This window comes from Danio aesculapii, chromosome 17 (genome assembly GCF_903798145.1).
Source record: "Danio aesculapii chromosome 17, fDanAes4.1, whole genome shotgun sequence".
Lineage (NCBI taxonomy): Eukaryota > Metazoa > Chordata > Actinopteri > Cypriniformes > Danionidae > Danio > Danio aesculapii.
In genome coordinates, this window is record NC_079451.1 from 38185861 (window position 1) to 38209183 (window position 23323).

Here is a 23323-nt window from a genome sequence, read left to right on the forward strand (position 1 = left end):
AAAGTCACATTCAGCTTTCAACGGAAATTTATTGTTGGCTTTAAAACTCTAGCTGTGCATAGAGCCCATTCTCAAACACAAACGGAAATGTTTGATTAATTTGTTTGTGTTTTGAGAAAATGCAGAGCGTTTTATTAATTTGTTTGCGTTTTGAGAAAATGCAGCGCGTTTTATTAATTTTGTTTGTATTGTGAGAAAATGCAGCGCGTTTTATTAATTTGTTTGCATTGTGAGAAAATGCAGAGCGTTTTATTAATTTGTTTGCATTGTGAGAAAATGCAGCGCGTTTTATTCATTTGTTTGCATTGTGAGAAAATGCAGCGCGTTTTATTAATTTGTTTGCGTTGTCAGAAAATGCAACAGAGAAGGACTGCCACTTCAAACTTATGGCTCGTTTCCACTGACTGGTACGGTACGGTACGGTTCGGTTTGGTACGGTTCACCTTTATCAAGCTTGCATTTCCACTAACAAGGGTACCCTTTTGGTGGGCGTGGTGTCCGACAGAAAGTTTCAGTCAACATCATTCTCGCTCATAAAACAGATGCTTCATACACATAAATACTTGTGTAGAAATGTTTACTACTAACTTTTCTATGAACATGAATTGATTATAACTGCAGATCAATGACAGTGCGAAACAGCCTACTGTAACGTCAGTAATTATATTAAATAACTAAATAAATGAACATATATAAACACAAACAGCCCCTTACAGTCTCCGATATGTTATCAATTACAGAAGAACTACACACAGCAGACATTTTCGTCCGTATTTAGGTTCAAAACAGCACAATATATAGCCTAGTCAGTGTAAACCTCTCATCTGTGTCTATAATCTTCAGCAGCACATGTAGCCTCTGTTAGAGAACAATTCCATCATTCTGAGTTCATATTAGTCCAAAAGGTGATAATAACAGTAATAATTAAATAAGGCAGTGTGTTCACGTCTGCTCAAAAATAATGTGCTCCTTGTTTTCCGGCTCCTCTCTTGTTTTTTCCGCGCTTCACTCTCGCGTTTGTCAGTGTCTGACAGAATCGGGTTTCAAAAGCACATCAATAATCAAGCGCAGGTTATTATCATCAGCTCAAGAAGTTTGTTATTTCAGATATAATGTTAGATGCGCGCGAGCGCTAGCAAGAAAGCGAAACCACTCGCGCCTCAGACTGCCTCGTAAAAAAACTTCGCGGCACAGGGTAAATCTGCTCTACTCCATGGCTTTGTGGCTGTTTATCAAGACGACAAGGTTTGTTTGAGCCCGGGTCGACCATGGCTCATTATTATATGTATTTATAAATCTGCTGTAATCTCTCGGCTTTTTATTTTAAACATGGCGGGTTTTTTGTTTTCATTCTGGCTTGTTGCGTAAGCGAATGACGTATCTCTGTAAACTGAATAGCGTTCAGCTGCGCGTCTAGCTCCGCCTTTTGGTACCCTTTCTCGTGTTTGGTACCCTTTCGAAAGCGTGCCGAAAAAGTGGTACGGTACGGTACGGTTCGGTACGCTTTTTGACAGTGGAAACGGCTATAAAAGCGTACCAAACCAAACCGAACCGTACCGTACCACTCAGTGGAAACGGGCCAATAGAAGCAAATGGTCAGACTTACCAAAAAAAATTTTTTGTGGATTAACTTGCCCTGATTAATTGTTCACATAAAAAATAACAATGTGCGCTAGCTAAACAAACATTGTAAATTTTTATTTTGGGCAACATGGTAGCTCAGTGGTTAGCACTGTTGCCTCACAGCAAGAAGGTCGCTGGTTTGAGTCCCGGCTGGGTCAGTTGGCGTTTCTCTCTGGAGTTTGCATGTTCTCCCTATGTTGGCGTGGGTTTCCTCCGGGTGCTCCGGTTTCCCTTACAACCCAAAGACATGCGATGCGGTACAGGTGAACTGAATAAACTAAAAAGGCCGTAGTGTATGTGTGTATGGGTGTTTTCCAGTACTGGGTTGCAGCTAGAAGGGCATCTCACACAGACTTTATATGCTCTCTAGAATCTGAAGCATCCCTCTCCTACAGTACAAATGGACACTAAAGCAGCTGCTTGGTGAGTTAATTTTTTATGAAATTGAATCAAAAGTTTTTTTAAATGTTAGCATCAGTATGTTAGTTTTTAGGATATCTATAAGCTAGTGTGCCTAAAAAAACTGACAAAATTTGCGTTTAGAAGATATAAAACTGATATAAACATGTAAAGCTTGTAGTTTGTCACTATATGGAGCATTGATTTTTTTTACGTCACCTCAAACTATTTTCTTATTAAATTATGACTAATCAACTGCTCTATCTGACAAGCCCCGCCCCCTTCAAGACTCCTCTCATTTACCTTTTATTTTGATGCACTTGAGCTCAACCAATCTCACTGGCAGAGCAGTGATAAAAACAAAACACTATTGGCTGTTTTTTAAAAAGGGGAGGAGCTACACTGTCCCACCCAAATGCATATTTCAAAGCACTTCATGGGACCTTTAAGCAATATATATGATGAACTATTCAGACACTGTAACAATGTTTTCCATTGGGACTAAATTTTCTGTATGCCAGCTCAAGAGCTTCCTGCGAACTGTCACATCATTACAAAATCGCCGTGTTTAAGATCTGACTTCTTTAAAACTCAATGGTCTTCATTTGTCTATCTATATATAGATTAATGTGTTTAATGCTGTGATTTTACTTCAGATTGTAGCAGAATATTAAGTAGGGGGCGGGGCTATCTTTTTGTGCATCATTCACAAACGAGTGGTGCTCACTGCAGAGCCACTTGGGCAGAGCTGAGCTCCAGCAAGGGGGAGCTTGAGCTCCAGCTCCTCCTTCCTTGCACTTCTTCTATGAGTGATGTCACTAGGGGTTGGGGTTAGGGGTAGGGTGGGTGGGTGGGTGTACGCATTAAAACAGTTTACAGGAGGAGGAGCGAGAGCTCAAGCTCCCCCTCACTGGAGCTCAAATGGCTCTGCAGCGAGCAGTGTCTCTTCACAAATGGCGAACTAACTAACAAGGGGCGTGGTTAAGAACATTGTGGCTGAAGCTGTCAAACTGATGTCAGAAGGACCGCCTCTCTAAACGAGGATGAAAATGGACCTAAAGACCTAAACAATAACAATGTGCGCTAGCAGAATAAGCATTGTAATTTTTCATTTCATATGGAGTTTAAAACGATATAGATTTAGACCAATTTTAGACTTTATTGTTAGACTGTGATTGTCATAATCAGCTGAATGTGATCAAGCTGAACAGCTCTGGCCGAGATGTGATGTAAACAAAACCCTATTGGCCACTTTTCAAAAGGGGAGGATCTATTTGATATGCCCCGCCCATCTTCTTGTTTCAGTGGAAATTCGTCAACACATTGAATAACGTTACGTGTTTTAGGGCATTTCAGAGGAACTTTAATGTTATACTAAAGAAAAAACTTCACCTACATCCTCAATGGCCAAAGGGTGAGTAAATAAACAGCAAATTGTCATTTTCATTTACCGGTGACTATCACTTTAAGACCCTGCATTTATCCTCCTGGACAGCAGGGTGCAGCAGAACACACCGAGCTTGTTGGGAAGCAGCAGGAGCTCGAATCCCGTTGTGTTGCTTTGGCGAAAGGCTTTGTACGTACAATACAACAGTGAAAACCGAAAGACGTTGAAAACACCAGAAGAACGCATGAAAGCCCCCGTTTGACAGCCGAACTTCATCTATTCGTGAGTATACATTTGAACGCGCCACTTTCCTTTAAATTAAAGCCCCATTTCCTCTGTGCTCCCTCTCAAATGTAGCCTGCTAGCACGCATGCGAAGGCAGAACGCGGGTACGATGCTGATGGGTTAGCAGTTTCTTGCTCAGATTGTTTAATTGAACCTTTATAAGCGCTCATGGGCACCTAGTATCGCTATTATTAAAGATATTGAGTTACATTATTAACATAGCGAAATAATGCAGTGCATCCAGGGAGTCTGCAGCAGGCATCTCTCAATGCAGAGTCAGAACACACACACACACAACAGCTCGTGCACGTGTGGCTCGGTTTCCAAGGCAGTGCTGGTGACACGAATGGTTAAATAAATGTAAACACACGTGTGCGGTTCATGTTTAGGTATGTATGTGCTCTAGAAGAGATTTGCATTCTCAGTGCACTATGACGTCACGCACACTCAAAGGCAGGGGACCGGAAATACGTAATTTCACGATGCTAGCTTTGGCCTTGGAATTTTGCCTCCAAAACTCCATGGACTCTGTTGTTTTGTGGATAATTAGCATTTATGTTGTAGTTTTGTACTCTAGAAATTTATAGAGTCAATATCAAAAGTGCCACTTTCACTGAAATATTAAAGTGTATTAAATAATTGTAGCTTTAAATCTTTTCTTCTATAATATAATGTGAATATCAGTGGATAAGATTATTAAAAAATAATAACCCCACTTTTTCAGTAGCAATGGTTCCAGGAGTTTCTTGAATTGAAACAGCTTGCAATACCCATTTTTTTTCGTCCTTTTTTGTAAAACATTCCAACTGAACCAAACCAACATACAGATTTTCTCTTGGTCTAGATCAGCGGTGTCAAACTCAGTTTCTGAAGGGCCGCAGCCCTGCACAGTTTAGTTCCAACACACTCATGGTTGAAGTCAGAATTATTAGCCCCCCTTTTAATTTTTTTTCTTTTTTAAATATTTCCCAAATGATGTTTAACAGAGCGAGGACATTTTCACAGTATGTCTGATCATATTTTTTTCTTCTGGAGAAAGTCTTATTTGTTTTATTTGTTTTTAATTTTTTATAAAACATTTTAAGGCCAAAATTATTAGCCCCTTTAAGCTATATATAAATGTATGTATGTATATATATATATATATATATATATATATATATATATATATATATATATATATATATATATATATATATGTTTTTTTTTCGATAATCTACAGAACAAACCATAATCATACAATAACTTGCCTAATTACCATAACCTGCCTAGTTAACCCAATTAACCTAGTTAAGCCTTTAATTGTCACTTTAAGCTGTATAGAAGTGTCTTGAAAAATATCTAGTCAAATATTATTTACTGTCATCATGGCAAAGATAAAATAAATCAGATATTAGAAATGAGTTATTAAAATTATTATGTTTAGAAATGTGTTGAAAAAATCTTCTCTCCGTTAAACAGAAATTGGGGGAAAAAATAAACAGGGGAGCTAATAATTCTGACTTCAACTGTATCTGTATGCTTCAAACAAGCCTGGGGGCTGTTTCATTAATGTCGTTTAGAAAAGCAGGGATTGAAGTCAAAAACCTGACTTCAGTGAGCCGAACTAAACGTTCACACTTAAATTGGTTCAATAACAGCAAGTTGAAGAACATTTGATCTAACTAATCTGAGTTCAGTTTAAATAATCTAGATAACTGCTCGTGCACGTTATCGAGCATAGACGCATCGATTATGTTGTTTGCTACTATGGCAACTACGAGAACTGAAAGAGCTCTGAAATGAGACACGGCTGTGTTCACAGCAAGTGAGCCACGTTTGTTTTTAGAGTTCAAACATAGAATTTAAACACAATCAAAAACTATGGGAGGCTGACGGGAAATTGCAGATCTTTTCAATAGGCTGCATGTGGCAATATAATTAAAAATATAGGCCATTATTTAGGCCTATTAACTTTAAATTAAATATTTGTCACAATACATTGAAATTGTGCTTGCGTGTGCGACAAAGCGAGTATGCGCTTACTGCCAATTGTTGCTTGCAAGTAAAAGTTTCAATGCATTGCAGGCTAACTGTAACGTACAAAATGTGCATATTGTAAGCACATTAAGTTTAAAATAAAGGCAACAAAGAATCGTGCATGCACAAACAGTGGGATTTTTAATTTGCTCCCCAAACCGCTGCAAATTGCTGCTTTCCCTTTGACACTTGTGTTTCCCGCGCCCTGTGGGAAAATATCTTTATATTAAAGTGAGGCTACTGCTCGACCCGGATCCATCTCCCGATTATTCCACTCAGGGTTGATGATGCTTTAAAGTCATTTTAGAAGAAATGTAGCCTACTTCTTTATATCAGTCAGTGATTTCTTAATATTGTTTTCTTTATTACATTTTTGTAATTCGTACACCACATATATAGCCAGATACACTCATCACAGATCTCTCGTTTAAATGAATATTTTCTACGGGATGCTTACAATGATATATTTGTGCATATACATATTCAGTACCAAAGCAAAATTTGGAACTAATCTCACAAAAAATAAACTGAAGACCACAGTCCAAAAATTAGTAAATTAATATGTTGGGGGAAAATATTAAATAAAATTGTAGTAAAAGTAAGAAATCAACATAAACATTAAAGATATATAAAAAACGAGTTGAAATGTTTTAGTTTGTATAATCTATAGTTTGTTTTATTAAATTATGGCAGGTGAATGTTAACATTACTTTGATTAAACTTGAACTTAAGACTTCAGGGAACAGGCCCCTGTAGGACTCAATTAGTTTGGTCAGGTGTGTTTTAGGGTTGGAACTATACTGTGCAGAGCTGCGGCTCTCCAGGAACTTAGTTTTACATCTGTGGTCTAAACATTAAAAATTCTTAAATGGGATTTTTTGCTGAACTTTGCTGAAATCGTGGACAGGTTAACTATTCCGGCTATTCTTACTTATGATCAACATTTTATTGATGTATCGACTTTATTCTTTCACTTAAGAGTGGATTCAGCCATTGGAACCTTATTGACCCAAGACTTCCCGTCTCATTTACTTCCATTCATTTTTAATCGTAAAAGTTTGTCATGCTGCTTGATGTTGCAAACTTGTGGTTCAGATTTTTTACTTGCCCTTCCAAAATTTTCACTCTCCCTACAAAAAAAAAAAGTTATTGACTATTTCTTAGACACAAATTGAAATAATGTGTCACAAATAACGACTGTGAATCTATCATTTACATATTTAAACAATGGTAATAAACGTATAATGTGCAAAATTCAAAGGGTTGTGCAAGCAAAAAGAGCAGTATAGAAAATGTGCAGCTATTTTTGGTGGCTGACATGCTAAACTGATGAGAAATGTGCAAAACATCACTTCTTTTTTTCGTTGTGTTGTACCCATGTAAATGTTTTGCTTCCAAGACGTTAGAAACAGACGCTTTCTTTTAGCCGCATAATTTGATGGTGCCGCCATGTTGCCATCTCTTTGCTGTACTGGTTGTTAACAGGTTACATAAAGAATAACACGCTCAAAGTATCCAATCAGATAAGTGGAACCGAAAAGCAATATGGTGTTTGTGACATCACAGAGAAGGTAGCATTTAAAGGCTTAATAGCACAAACTGTTTCTCGATTATAAGACTGTCTTTGCATGCAATTAAGAAATAGTCGCAGGCAAATTAAACTTTAGTGGCAAGGCAGCACTTGCCTGATTGGGCCAGTAAAGATCCTGTCTACTGTCCCAACCATCTCTCACACTGGTCCCGGGCCATTGGGCCATCCTTATTGTTGAGCCCTGCTTATGTATTTTAATTAGAGATACACTGGCCTCACAGTTCGGTTACGATTATCATGCCATCGATTTGGTTCAATTCGATATCTCGGTGTATCACAGTGCATTGACCATGTTTTATATTTTAATTTACAGCACAGCAATTCTTGTATTAAAAAAGTATAAATATAAGATACAACATAAACATTTAAAGCAAATAAACAAATGTAAATATTATCTCGCTCGCTTTGAGCATTGTCGAGCGAGTTCTAATACCTGTCTGATAGCTCACGTGCGCAACAGAAAGAGCTGTGATTTGTCTCTGGCGCTGTTCACCGATGATAAACGGCAGCGGCGATCACAGCTGATCCATGATAAACACGTAAAAGAGAACTCGCTATGATGACATGCGCTCGTGTCTGGATCAACAAGTATCGCTGTAACAGCCGAGAGGAGAGGACACGTTACCTCTCGCCAGCTGGTCAAAGGTCGAAAGAGAGACAGAAATGGAGTTTTCTCCATAGAAGGGCTTCTGTTGTATTGTCAGTGTTTGTGAAAGACCGTCCAGCAAACGCACATGCAGTGAATTGTGCACAGTTCCTGCATTTTTAAGTAGTTGGAGCGTTTTAATTACTCGCGCTCACCTCCCTCGCCATAGTATTTTACCGCAAATATCTGTCATATGAGGTAAATGACAGCAATATGTAATAACCGGTTATGATCTATTACTGAACGATACCGAATTGTCCGTGTCTGCATCACGGTGCACCAAAAAACATTAATTTTGACACCCCTAATTTTAATAAACACGTTGTTTGTAGAGCAAAGCATTGAGCATTTTCTGCCAGTTATTACTCTATTACTCCAGTCTTACGCTCTTTACACTGGCTGGCTGTTCTTTTTAGACTTCAGTTTAAAATTTACTCGTTGTTTTTAAATCTCTAAATGGTACAACTCCCATTTACCATTCTGAGCTACTGACATTGTATCAGCCTACCAGATCTCTTCAGTCCTCCAATCAGGATTTGCTGTGCATCCCAAAATCAAGACTTAAATGGAAGGGAGATCATGCTCTCTGCAATGTGGCCTCCAGACTTAGGAATGTCTTACCACCGTCAATAAGACAAGCTCCTTCCATCACCTGACTTAAGACAACTTGTTCTCAAAGGCATTTGGCTGTTAAGTGGTTTGATCATTATTTTTAGTCTGTTTGTGGTTGCACTTCCACATTGCAAAATAAAGTCAATAGAAACTCACCCATATTTGTACCAGTGAAAGCATCAGTTCAGCATTTGCACCTTTATTCTTCTGAACTGTTTGAATTATTACTATAATTATTTTACATTTATGTCATTTGTGTTTTATTTTTAAACCTTTTTTGATTCTAAATCCATCCTTAATCATTTATTCCTGACATTTTCAAGCTGCTTTGCTGTGTTAAATATTGACTACAGCTTATTTTTCGGTTCCAGCAGTGAGCCCACGTAATGTCACAAAGATCTGAATGTGATCGTGAGGCGGCGACTACAGGTTTGCTGTCAGATTCATTCTCTGATTTTCATATAGCTTGGGAATGAATCATCGACTGCTATATATAGAGCCAAATATGAATAGGACTCATTCACTGAAAAGAGAGAAAAGAAAGGTTTGAACGGGGGCCTGGCAGTGCTAATGCTCTTTCATGTGTTAATGTAGTATTCCTGAAGCATGCACATGTGTTTTTTCCCAAAATTGTGTCCAATTATCATTGGCAGTAAAGGCGAGAAAAGGCTGCAAATATACTGTATATATGTTAATTCAACTTAAGTATTTTTTTGTAGTCCTTGTTAATAAATATGATTTTAAATGTTTTTACTCTTTGCTATCAGGGTTCAGTGGGGTCTTAAGAAGTCTCTAAACGATTTGATTAAAATTTTAGGTCTTAAGAAGTCTTACATTTATTTAATTATTGTGATTTAAACAGGTCCTAATTTGTCTTAATTTCCTGTGTCCATGTAAATCTACCCAATTTGGCCAATAGACATTCAGTCTCCAATAATTAAGGCCGCACAATATTTCCTTTCAGCATTGATATCGCAATGTAATTTTTTGAGGTCTGTGACTGTATAATGATTTTTGAAGTATTCCGGCATAATAAATTGTACAGATTGTTACTTTAATAAAGATTAATTTATTGAATTGTTTTTATTATTCAATTACTGCTCCTGAATACGGTTAGACTCGAAAAAAAAATAAAACTCTGAATTGTTTATTTTCTTTACTATGTTTATCATTGTTTGTAGATTGTTTCTAGGGTGTTTTGCTGATGCACTTCTCTACTAAATCATCACAATCGATCTAAAAGGATCATCTGGTGAAATTGTATTCATATCACAGAATAACAAAATATCACAATGTCAGATTTTTCCAATATCGTGCAGCCCTATCAATAATCCAACTTTAACAAAAGTTTTATTAGTTATTTCTCATTACATATATGGTTTAATTATCTGATGCACATTAACATTTTTAATGAAATGTAATGTGTATTTTTTTATAGCGCATTTGTCATGTATGGCCACACACCTAAAGTGCTTCACAATTATGAGGGGGGTCTCTCCACTCCAGTGTGTAGTATCCACTTGGATGATGCAACGGCAATCACAGGACAACAGCGCCAGTGCGCTCACCACACACCAGCTATAGGTGGACTGGAGAGACCACACTCCACTCCACAGTGATAGCGCCAATTTGGTGTATGGGGATGACCACAGAGAGTCAGGACCTTGGTTTAAAGTCTCACCCAAAAGACAGTGCTCACTAATAGTATAGTGTCCCCTATACTGGGGCATTAGCAGTCTGTGTGAGTGTCCCCCTGCTGGTCTCACTAACACCACTTCCAACTGCAACCTAGTTTTCCCATGTAGTCCCCCATCCAGGTACTGACCAAGCTCAACCCTGCTTGGCTTTAGTGAGTAACTGGTCTTGGGCTGCAGGGTGATATGGCTGTGGCCATTTGTTTAAACGTTCACCATGTATTTATAGCTACATGGTGAGGACAGACCTGGACAAACTGTTGTGCATACATTTAATTTATGATTGTTTTGAAAACTTGCCAATTAAAAAAAATGTTAGATTGAAAATAAAACTGCATATGTATACTGCAAGAGTTTGCTTGTTTTGGCACAGTGATTAAAATATGTTTCTAAGTAATAACCACATGTGAATTTTTTGATTGGGGCAAGTAAAACTATTAGAAGAACTATATGAGCCATTAGAAAAAAAAATCCTTGTCGTTTAGCCCTGTGTAAGTCTGAATTTAAATTAATAATGGCTTTAAAATGTCTTTTTAAAAGTCTTCAATTTGACATGATAAAACCTGCAGAAACTCTGGTTATGTCATACCTTGAAAATGAATTATTTTTCTGAATTAAATGTTTTGAGGGAAAGCCTGCTGTTTTTCATATAATGGATGATTTAAAAAAAATTATGTTTAAACTGTATTTGCTTTAACCAATATGTTGATACAAACAATAAACCTGTCATTCTTTTCATGTCTGTCAAACTTTAGCAACTCAGCACTCTTTGAGCAGATCTGGGCCAGATGGACCAGCCATCAGGTACAAAACTACCACCGCTTAGTTTCACTGCTGTTTACTCTACTTTTACCACTGTTTAGAGTTGCTGTTAGACAGTGTTTGCTCGTTTCATCTCTCATCCTGCTGTGTATTAAAATACAGCGGTTTTCTTTCTAATGTAGAGCTTGAGCTGAAATCATCTGGTGATCAGGGTGAGAGCAGAAGTGGCCAACTGGGGGACGAGGAGCTTGATGGACTTCCTGTATTTGGAACGGATGAAGACGACTGGGAAGTAGACAGTAGCTTTGCTCAGAAGGCTTTCAATCAGACTGATGGGAACAGCAATGATAAGAATGATGCTGCAGGTGAGTTTTAGAAATTGAAGTTGAGCAAAACTTAATATGCTTAATAGTTTCTATGGTGATACTGGGTCTTATTTGCAACACTTGATGATTCATCTATAAATTGCACATTATAGTGTTTTTTATTTTTATTAAATCAACGAAAATGCATGTACTGTGTTTCCCAGAAATTGGTGTTAAACAAAACATATACTTTTCACTCTGCAGCCATAATTGGGAGCTTTTTCAGGCATGCAAGTCTTTTCTACTTGACTCTGAAAATCTTAAAATGTCAATTAAATTACAGATTTAAAATTTCAGCAACTGTGGTTTATGGAAAGTCCATATATGGAGTTGATGTGGGCGTGTTTTATGCAAATGACTAACCTCATCTGTGCAGTACAACTCCAATTTCACTAACTTTAGAATAAGGCTATGAACAAATTTGTGTATAAATTAGGTGTGTAAGGGGAATCACTGTTGATCTGTGATCCATACGAATCACAACCCATGGTTTGGCATATGACCCATGGATTAATAACTTTAATTTCATTCATAAATAACTTGTAGATTAATTCAACATTTGTAACATTGCTGAGAAATTGCCTCCTGTGTCATTCAATGGCCAGTTTCCACTGAGTGGTACGGTTCGGTATGCTTTTATGGCCGTTTCCACTGTCAAAGGGTACCTTAAAACGAACTGTAGTGTATCACTTTTTGGTCACCCTTTGCAAAGGGTACCAAGAGTACTAAAGTGCAGAGCAAGATGCGCAGCTGAATGCTATTGGTTTACATTGATGCATCATTCGCTCGAAATTTTTTTAAATACACAGCCAAGAGATTACACCGTAAAAATATATACATATAATGAGCCATGGTGGACCCGAGCTCAAACAAACCTTGTTGTCGTCTTGATGAACAGCCACAAAGCCAAGAAAAAGTGCAGATTCTATCCTGTGCCCTGTAGTTTTTAATGAGCCAGTCTAAAGCGCTAGCGGTTTCACTTTCTTGCTTGCGCTCGCATGCAGGTCTATATTTGAAATAACTTCTTGAGCTGATGATAATAACGTGCGCTTGATTATTGACGTGCTATTGAAACCCGATCATTTCAGAAACTGACAAACGCGAGAGTGTCGCGTAAAAAAACAAAGGTGAAGCCGGAAAAAAGGAGCAATTTTTTTTTTCAGCAAGTGTGAACAAACTGCCGTGTTTGACTTATCTTCACCTTTTGGTCTATTATGAACTCGGAATGACGGAATTACTTTCTATCAAGAGACTACATGTGCTGCTGAAGATTAAAGACACATGAGAGGTTTGCGCTGACTGTGGGCTATATTTTGTGTTGTTTTTGAACCTAAAAAAGGACTAAATGTATGTTGTGTGGAGTTTTTCTGTAAGTGGTAACATATCAGAGACTGTAAGGGGCTGTATGTGTTCACACATGTTGCCTTTATTTATTGATTTTTTTTATAATTGCAGATGTTACAGTAGGTCATTGATCTGCAGTTATAATCAAATTGTTTATAGAAAAGTTAGTAATAAACATTTCAACAGAAGTATTTATCAGTATAAAGCATCTGTTTTGTGAGAAGTGATTCTCGTATGATATGTGAACGACCCTTACACCGTGACATTTCCTCGAGTAAAAATGTTGTCGTCTAAACCTCTCAGTGGAAACCGGCCACAAATGGCATGTATAAATGCATTGTGGATTCCTGTAAAATATAATGATGACAGAAGAGGTTGTGGTGGCACGTAAATGCTTTCTTATGTTATTAAAAGTGTTTTCTGTTAATAATTGTTTAGACTGCATTAATGCATTCAGTTTAGCTGACCAATTAATGAAAAAATCGGGATCTCAATTCAAACATCCATGCGACAAAATAAAAAAACAAAAAGATGATGATTTGCATATGTGTATTAATTTTTTGAAGCACTGCATTCAAATCTGCATTTGATCAAGGAAGAGATTCAATTTTTACCCCTTTCAGTTAGTTACAAACAATCAAATAACAGAAGTACTAGGAATATGGTTAAAATTTTGAATCACAGTTTATTCACCGCCACTCACCTTTAACTTAATGCTCAAAAATAAAAGTTGTAGAATTACATTATTCAACCAACCAGCCATCAAAAATATGTCACTGAATAATCCTTCAAAAGTTAAACATCTAGTGGTGAAACATGACGTTTGTTTCAGTGAGTTACTGAATCATTAATTGAAAATGAGACTAAAAATAAATATTGTGTTGTACAAATTATGATGTTAGATTTATATAATTTTTCAAAGTATTGAATATTTTACAATTTATTTTTATGGTTATTTGTTGATTTTATTTTTATTATAATGAAAAGTTTTGAGTTCTGTTTGTTAAAGCCAAAAGTTCTTTTAGTACTGTTTTTGTAATAAATGGAAAGCAAATTACATTTGTCTCCTCCTTTTTGGCTTATCCAAAGAAATGGTCCGATCTGTGACTAACAAAACCATAACGTGATCCGAAATATGAGATTTATGATCCGTTACATCACTAGTGTTAACGCATGTGTTCTAAAAATGATCATCAGATTTATTATTTGAGAGTACAAATGCAAATGAATCCATGCAATGGTTACTAAAGGAGACCTGTTGTTTTATAGTAATTATTCAATAAAAGGTGACATTTTAGAGTGAGAGAGAGGAATCATTTCTAGTTAAGTCCACTAATCTGGTGTTTGCTTTTCTCTCTAGCTATAGAAGAGAATAGCTCCTCTGCCAATGAAGAAATGGATGTGGAGACTGAGAGAGAGAAGGTTTCAGAGGACACCCGGGTCACCCCTTCATCTGTTATAGGTAAAACCTGAAATTGTTTTACATTGTGCTTCTTGTATGTCAGAATTTCATTCTAAAATAATTTTTTTCAGGCTAAAAATAAAATCCCTACAATGAAGTGGTTCTAAAGAACACAAAACAAGATATTTTGAAGGATGTTGGAAATCAGCAGCTATTGACTTCTACATTAGGAATTAAAAATACCAGTGAAGTCGATGGCTGTTTTTCCAACATTCTCCAGTATATCTTCCTTTCTGTTTAACAGAAGATCGAAACTTGAGTTGGGACGTGGAGCATTAGTAAATGATGGTTTAAATATTTGGGCTAACTGTCCCTTTAATGACACGTTAAGAAAATGTATATAAATGAGCTACTTTTGTTGTCCTTTGTCAGATCTTCAAGAAGAAATGCAGTCTGAGCTTAGGATCGAGTCATCGCGAAGTGATGCCATTGTAAGTATTAATGAAGAACCATGAGTGGGATATTCAGTGTTAATAGAAACTCACTGTGTGCCAACTTCAGTTCTATAATATTTTATAATTTAAATGTAATGTTTAAGCACCCAAAATATTAAACTTTAGTTTTGAATGATTGAATTGACACCAATAAACAACATGAAAAAGGATTGGTGCTTAATGCAAAAAGAGAAGATCAGACACAATTTAACTAAACACAATTTGAATATCCCTGTAATTCAAGACATGCAACCAAAGTGATCCTTTTGTTGTTGTTTTTATTGATGTTAACAATTTTTTTTTTTAAAGATGTAGTTCAGTAAGATCACACAAGCAGCGAAGTTCTTCTAAATGACTATGATTACAGGGAATGTGATTTTAACATATAAAAAGTGTTTCAACAAAGCCAAAGCAGGATATTTGTAAGTCTCAGTGCAACAAGATATGTTCCTGAATGACACAGATTCACCCGGGTTTTTTTTCCACAAATAACATAGACAAAGAAAAAAAAGAAAAGGAAAAACTATAAGAAAATCCTAATAATAAATAAAAAATAAAAAAACAACATAACAAGCTAATTTGTTTCCAAAGAGCTGTTTAAACAACAAAGTATGATGACAAAGCATAATAAAACATTACAGAAATTATGCATTATTCCATAAGGTTTTTTCAAGGTAACAGATAAAAGGACTCTAAATTTTGTCAAATTGTTTGAGTTTTCTTTTCGAATAGTATCTAATTCACTCCAAATGTAACATAGTCAATTTCCCCAAGCCACAGTTTACATATAGGGGATTCCTTTTTTTCCAAAACATCAGCAGTAGCCTCATGGCAGTAGTTAAAAGTATAGTTGCATCTGGATCTGGTTGTAATTAAAACTTCAACATCTCAGAAAGCGCTTAAAAACCCATTTCAATAATTCTGTATCTTAGAACAAAAAATAAAACTTTGAGATAGATTAGCGTCTGATGAATTACATTTGTCACAAAGAGGTGAAATATTTTGAAAGATTCTGTGTAATTTTTGCTTTGATTAATATAACCCTTGATTTATTTCAAACTGAATAAGACGATGTCTAGAATTAATAGAGTGTTTATTAATATATCCAAACCTGATTGCCACATTTCTTCTGAAATTTTCACTCCCAATTCTTTCTCCCACTCTTCCTTGAGATATTTGTGGAGGGGGAAGTAACAGATTGTAGTGCATAAAGATATTTTGAAGTATGTTGGAAACCAGCAGCCGTTGACATCCATAGTAGGAACACAAAATACTATTGAAGTCATTTACCACCATTTCCAACATTCTTTAAAATATCTTATGTGTTCAACAGAAGAAAAAAACTGTGGAGGGTAAGCAAATGATGACAGAGTTTTAATTTTTTTGTGAACTTTGCCTTTAAGACAGAAGCTTTTGCTGCCTAATGGTACTTTTAGTGTCATATTCCTATACCATAACAGGCATAAATAGGCCAAGCCACCAGCATAAAACACACTGTAAAATACCCCAAAAACCCTCTAAAATAATCGAAATATCATTTCTTTTTTTTCTTTTATTCATTCATTGTTAATACAAAAAATAATCCCACATTCAATAAGATTAACTTCAAAATAAGTTGGATATGTCTCAAAACATTCTAATATCCTCATGTTTGGCATAGATTGAGTAAGCTGCTGAGGGTTCTTGTATTTTTACATTAATAATGAAGAGGCCACTGTGCATGTGGTTAAAGATAAAGGATTGTTTTATTCCTATTTTACAATATTGACTGCTAGTTAATGGTGTTGTGCTGTTTAATAATGGTATCTTTGATTCTCAATTACAGCCAGAGCCGCCTTTAGAAACCACAGACAGAGATACGAGTTACTCACCTGTTATAAGAATTAAGGATGAGCCCATTGATGAAGACTATGATAAAGCATTAATGCCCGAGTCAGACTTGAGCCGAATTAAACAGGAGCTTGATGGATCTGATAATAATGAGACCGAGGTAAGTTTGGTTCTGTGCAGCTATGCTGTTTTTATTAGATGTAAAATGTGTTAAGTGTAATAAGTGACGTCTGCCTCATTTCAGGCCTCCTCTGCATCAGATGAACTGAGGATTAGCTCTGTTTATTCTGTCAGTGGAAACAGCAGTGATGCAGTTTCTGGTAAGAGTCTACAGTGTTTTTTTAATGTTAAATTATGGCCCGTTTCCACTGAGTGGTACGGTACGGTTCGGTACGCTTTTTAACAGTGGAAATGGCCATAAAAGCGTACCAAACCGTACCGTACCACTTTTTGGTCACCCTTTGCAAAGGGTACCAAGGGTACCAAAAGGCGGAGCTAGGCGTGCAGCTGAATGCTATTGGTTTACAGAGACACGTCATTCGCTCGCGCAACAAGCCAGAATGAAAACCACCATGAACCACCATGTTTTAAATACACAGCCAAGACATTACACCAGAATAATATATACATACAATAACAAGCCATGGTCGACTCGAGCTCAAACAAACCTTGTCGTTGTCTTTATGAACAGCCACAAAGCCAAGAAGAACAAAATCTGCCGTGCTCTGTTCTTTTACGAGCCCGCTAAAAGTGTGAGCGGTTTCACTTCGTCCAGAGAGCTCACCATCGCATCTATATTTGAAATAACAAACTTTTTGAGCTCATATTAATAACGTGCTCATGATCATTGAAGCGCTCTGATATCCGATCCTGTCAGAAAGGGACAAACACGAGAGTAAAGCGCAAAAAAACAAAGGAGAAGCCAGAAAAAACAGAAGCAAATGATGCGTCTGCAACCTAAAACATGAACAAATGACCATGTTTGACTATTATCATCGCATTTTGGACTGTTATGAACTCCGATGGAATTACTTTCTAACAAGAGACTACATGTGCTGCTGAAGATTAAAGACACAGATGAGAGGTTTGCACTGACTGTGGGATATATATGTTGTTTTTGAACCTAAATAAGGACTAAATGTCTGTTGTGTGTAGCTTTTCTGTAAGTGGTAAAACATCGAGGCCTGTAAGAGGCTGTATGTGTTCATAATTTATTTATTGATTTTTTTTTATAATTGCAGACGTTGCAGTTGGCTATTTCGCACTGTCATTGCTCTGCAGTTATAATCAAATTATGTTGATAGAACAGTTAGTAATAAACTTTTAAACAGAAGTATTTATGTATATATGAAGCCTCTGTTTTGTTAGAAGTGCTTCTCATATGCTATGTGAACGTACAGCATCTTCTCAAGCGAAAATGTCGTTGACTGAAACTTTGTCGTACATCACGCCCACCAAAAGAGTACCATTGGTACCCTTTTAGCAGTGGAAACGCAAGCCTGATAAAGGTGACCTGTACTGTACTGTACCACTCCTGGAGAACCACCAGGTCTGCACATTTTCCATGTCTCCTTAACCAAACACACCTGATTCAGATCATCAGCTCATTAGCAGAGACTGAAAGACCTGTAATGGGTGTGACAGACAAAGGAGACATACAAAACATGCAGTGTTGGTGGTCCTCAAGGAACCTGGTTGAGAATCACTGCTCTACACTAATATTGTCACCCATATTTAAAGGCTGTAAAAAATGTTTTTAGCCCCTTTCACACATATAAACCTTTCCGGAAAATTACTGGCAATTTTCCGGAAAGTGATCATGTGCAAACAGCCCCTTTTTGAAAATACCGGTAAATTAGTTTAGCCAATTTTCCCGAAAGAGAAGTTGTGACATTACTGGTAATTTGCCAGAATGCTGCTCTGTGTGAACGCAGAAGGAAAATTGCTGGAAAGAGCGCGTTCACATTTAGAACACGCTGACGTGAGATGTCTACTCCAGCCAAACATTCAGATGCATTCAAACCGCGCGGTTTATGAAAATAAAAGCCTTTGAATATTTTTCAAGACACATTTAGCTGCTAGATGTTAGCCAGATAACATTTCTGTGTTCGTTTTTAATGTCAATTGTTGAAAGAATTCTAGATAAAATGCTTCTGATAAACCGCTGTTTGTTTACCTTGAAGCACTGCTTCAGTTGCTTGACATGTGTGAGCGCCAGCAGACACACATATTATGGACATTTCGACATGCGAAAGTGTTCCTCTATATGTTTTCATCGAAGTTGTTCACAATACTCATCCATCCACAGAATTTGTAATGTAGTCAAATGTATAAAGATTTAGCTGCGGTTCGCGCTTTTGCCTTTGGATGTCTCTAGAACAAAGTAGATGCATGAATGCTAAAGCTTTAAATAAGTGTAAAACCATCAACAAAAGCCCGACCCCTATTATGTTTACAAACACAAGCGCAGCCGTTTAGGCGTCATTTCTGGTTAACGATGTCAGAATTTACCGGTATTTTGGAATGAATGTGGATAGTCTTTTCTGGAAAAATTCCGAAACGTCTGTGTCTGAGTAAACTGCACTTTGTTTGAATTTAGTGGTAAAGTAGTTCCGGATTTTTTTTCAGATATTTACAAGTATAACTGTGTGTAAGGGGCTTTTGTTTAAAATGCGTGTGAAAATTTACCATGTTTATTTTGCTAGCTCACACTGTTATCTTTTGGTGAACAATTAATATGTGGAAGTTAATACACTGAAAAAAAAAATGTTTGTTTTGGTAATCTTCAATCAAAGTCTGTCCATTGGCAGTTCTTCTCTCTAGTCTTAACCATGCCTCTCTTACTTTGCTATGTGGGGATAATTCTCAAAAAGAAAGCCACGCCCCCTACTCTGTACTCTGTTTCAGTTTTAATGCAGCGCTTAGTAACTTTTCACAATTGTCTGACAAACTATCATTTGTCATGTAATAAGTTAATGTAAATAGTTGAGAATAAAAATGCATGTCTAAAAATAAATCAGATTCTTGCAGTGGTTAAATTCTTGCTCCAGACTGCGTATTGTTAATCAAACAATAAAATACATTGACAATAACATTCACAGGGCATCCACTGAAAAGGCCACTGAAGGACTTTTGTAACTGTAATAAGAAACAAAAAATCAAGTTTACACCTATAAATAATCATTACTCATTATCATTTTACATAATCGTAATTACAATATTTACCAAAACATTCATTTATTCATTTTCTTTTCGGCTTAGTCCCTTTATTAATCTGGGGTCGCCACAGCGGAATGAACCGCCAACTTATTCAGCATTTGTTTTATGCAGCGGATGCCCTTCCAGCTGCAACCCATCACTGGGAAACACATACACACTTATTCACATACACTACGGCCAATTTAGCTTTCCTAATTCACCTGTACCGCATGTCTTTGGACTTATTGGGGAAACCTAAGCACCCGGAGGAAACCCACGCGAATGCAGGGAGAACATACAAACTACACACAGAAATGCCAACTGACCCAGCCGAGGCTCGAACCAGCGACCTTTCTGTTGTGAGGCGACAGCCGTTTTTACCAAAACAATTATATATTAAGGATTATAAGCACCCTAGCTCCAATTGCACTAGCTCTATTGAGAACCAATAATCGCAAACAAAGAACAGTTTTATCAAATGTGACGTGCCACAGTCATAAGCGTAAAATATTTTTGAAGTTTATTGTTATTGATAGTTTAAGAAACAGGTAATTGTTCAACATTGATATCCTGTTTCACTATAAACTATAAAGGGTAAACACATCAGTCAAGAGATAAACTCACTCAGTCATTCAGCTCAATAAGTGGGAGCAGAAAACGTGTAATTTGCAGCAAAAGGTTGTTGAGCTTCAAAAACTGAGAAGTGGCTATAAGAAAATAGCATGAACACTGTACATGTCCATTTCCACCATCAGGGCAATAATTAATCAATTCCAGTGAACTGTAAGAGTTATATATCAGTCTGGAGTACGAATAATTATTAGTCCAAACTCATTGTTAGGAGGATAATTTGAACAAATCTCCAAGAATCTCAGCTAGAGAATTGCAGAAGTCAATTTAGTTTTGGGGTCAGAAAGTCTCTGAAACTACAACCCAACATCACCACAAAAACTGTTTTAAAGTGTGTCAAAAAAAAAATACGCCTCTAATGTCATCCAAAACACACTCAACCACAAACGATAAACAAAGACATTTTTTTAAAACCTTCCTTTGTATAAACCGTGTACATTGTGAAAGAAAAAAGCACTACGATGATCTAAAGGATTGATCTTCTATTCTAACGAGTTTGTTTTCATGCAGCATCCGTGGCACCTTCCCAGCAGTCTTCCTTCTCAGTAATCTCCCAGAGCGCTGCATCACTCAGAGGAACCACTATACTCCTGCCAGCCCAAGCCCAAACTCCTCTTCAGCTCCAACTGCAGCATAAGGCCCAGATGCATTCTCAAATCCAGGCTCATGCTCGAATGCAGCCACCCATGATGGCCCAGGCCCAGCTGCAGGCTGCTCCTCCTCAGCCGCCCCAGATCCACGCTCCTCCACCCACAGTCAGGATCTGCTGCTCGGGCTGCTCGAAGGTCCTCCAGAAGGGGCAAACGGCGTTCCAGCGAAAAGGCTCCAACCAGCTGTTTTGCTCCACCGTGTGTCTAACGAGTTTCAGTTTACCCTCGGTTCAGTTTACACCCATCATCGCCCCCAAGAAAACCTGCCACCTTTGCCTTAAGTGAGTTATCATAGAGAATAGTTGTTCTGCTTTTGGATGTATGCTTAACCATTGTGTTATGTTGAGTAGGGCTGTGCGATTTAGGGCAAATATCTAATTGGGATTTATTTTTTTATTAATTTTATTTATTTTTTTATTGATTTGATTTGTGATTTTAATTTTGTAGTCTAGCTTCAGCTCAATAATCTGTATCATACCTTCTTACTGCTAAAATGCAGTGAGTGTTAGATAAAAAAAGAAACTGAAAAGATTTTAGGCGACGCAGTGGCGCAGTAGTTAGTGACCTAATAATAAAAAAATGACCTTACTTTCTGTAAACAAGTTCAACTCAAATTAGGGAGATAATGTAGCCTATTAAGCGAACTAAAAAAATTATAATGATAAAAATACAGAACTCTCAACAAACTATCATGGCTGATATGAGCCATTCGGTACCTTAAATTGTCTAAAACAAAATATTTATCACAGATGCTACAGAAAATATCACAGCGTTAAACGTACAGCTGTGGTACTCTTAAATGGGTGCGGGACAGAAGCAATCCTGCATTTAGATGAGTTTTTTTCAAATCCCTCTTTGGTCACTGCTTTAAAAGGCACTGTGTCTTTAGCAAAGTAGTGCGTTATAGCATTAGTTGTCTCCTGGTTAGGGTTGCACCGTAGACTGTAAAAGATATGGACGCAGTATCCGGGACATCACCCATTGGTTTCTGAAGAACACAAAAGAAGCCACCAGTAGGCGTGGCCAACCGTCACCATTTTGTTCACGCGTCATCGCACCAACCGGGGATACCAAACAAGGGCAAAAAGGCGGAGCGTGAGCAGACGCCTGCTAGCATTTTGCTTAAACGGGCTTTCCTATGGGAGAAACGCTTAATACTTCATTATCTGCGACTCGTTTGTGTTCTGACCACATGTGCTTGGTTGTACACTATATCAGTAAAGTGTTTAGTCTTTTAAAAACACTGTTGTAATACATTAAGCCACTAAGTATTGTTCTTATGACGTTTTTCTACAGAATGAAAACGCAAATTACTTCCAAATACGTCAGATATAGTTTGTGTTAGTAAGTGCAAGGCTATTTATGAAATCCAGGCATAACACTGTATGACAACGTTTCAGATGACTGTTCTACAGCCTGCAGCTAATCAATATGACAGTTTCTGGAGTGCATTACAAGTCTAAAGAAAATATAAATCATAAATGATCTTAAATAAAACAAATACATTTATAGAGATGGTATAAAAGTATATAATTTCACTCACCTGGGAAATGGAGGCCACGTGAAAGGTTTGTGAGCACAATTAAGTGCACACAGCATCCCATATCATCTGATAATTGTAAGAAATAATTCCAAAAGGCAACTGACTGTATAAAGCCACATAAAACAAAACAAAAATATGATGAATATGCCGAGATCAGTGGCTAATCAGCTAGGTGAAGTGATGGCGACCAGCGAGACCTAGCTGTCACTCAAGTGGCCATGCCCTTAATTATGCAGACTTAATATAAAGGAAACGGATGAGTTATAAAAAAAATTCACCCCCCTCACAGCTGTTATGAAGGGTACTGTTAGCTATGAGAACCAAAATCGTTCTTTGTACCAGGCTGTAAATACCTCTTTTTCTGCTGTAAAGTTGGCTATTTTAATAGTGGGGTCAATAGAAATTTGCTCTATATAGAGCCAGGACTAGCGGAATTTCGATGAATTGCAGTTTCAGTTACTTCCGTATTTGCTTCACGAGGGAGAGCGGGAGGTTGCTGCTTGGGTTGCACCAGCTGTTCGTAAGTTCTTTCTTAAACTGGACAGTAAAGTCCACACTAGGGGCTTTGTAACTACTAGCTAGTTTGTAACAAAATTTGTTAACATGTTCAAACCGTAGTTAGTAGGTCATAAGCTCTCCGTGAATACGTCATACGAAGTCGCATTGACTGACGTAATATCCAATAATAAGCCTTTAAATCGTTTTATTGCTTTGCAACTAATGCATCTATATATAGTTGTCCTATGAAAATGAAATGACGAATTATATTTTTATAGTAGATTACATTACAGTCAGTCACTACAGACGGCTCACACGAGATATGTGAAATACACACAAAGTTATCAAAAC

The 23323-nt window shown here is 37.1% G+C and overlaps 1 protein-coding gene across 2 annotated transcripts in view; it reads left to right on the forward strand.

Annotated features, from left to right (window-relative positions):
- The first annotated feature begins 3540 nt into the window (after positions 1–3540).
- The window catches only part of si:ch211-266o15.1 (zinc finger MYM-type protein 4), a 58982-nt gene continuing 39199 nt past the window's right edge, over positions 3541–23323 (forward strand). For both annotated transcript variants that reach the window (XM_056476713.1, XM_056476714.1), the window contains exons 1-8: positions 3541–3691; positions 11012–11060; positions 11201–11383; positions 14088–14189; positions 14562–14620; positions 16449–16613; positions 16698–16773; positions 20792–21212. In XM_056476713.1, coding sequence (XP_056332688.1) covers positions 11045–11060; positions 11201–11383; positions 14088–14189; positions 14562–14620; positions 16449–16613; positions 16698–16773; positions 20792–21212 — 1022 coding nt within the window. In that variant the 5' untranslated portion in view covers positions 3541–3691; positions 11012–11044. The remainder of the gene's footprint in view (positions 3692–11011; positions 11061–11200; positions 11384–14087; positions 14190–14561; positions 14621–16448; positions 16614–16697; positions 16774–20791; positions 21213–23323) is intronic.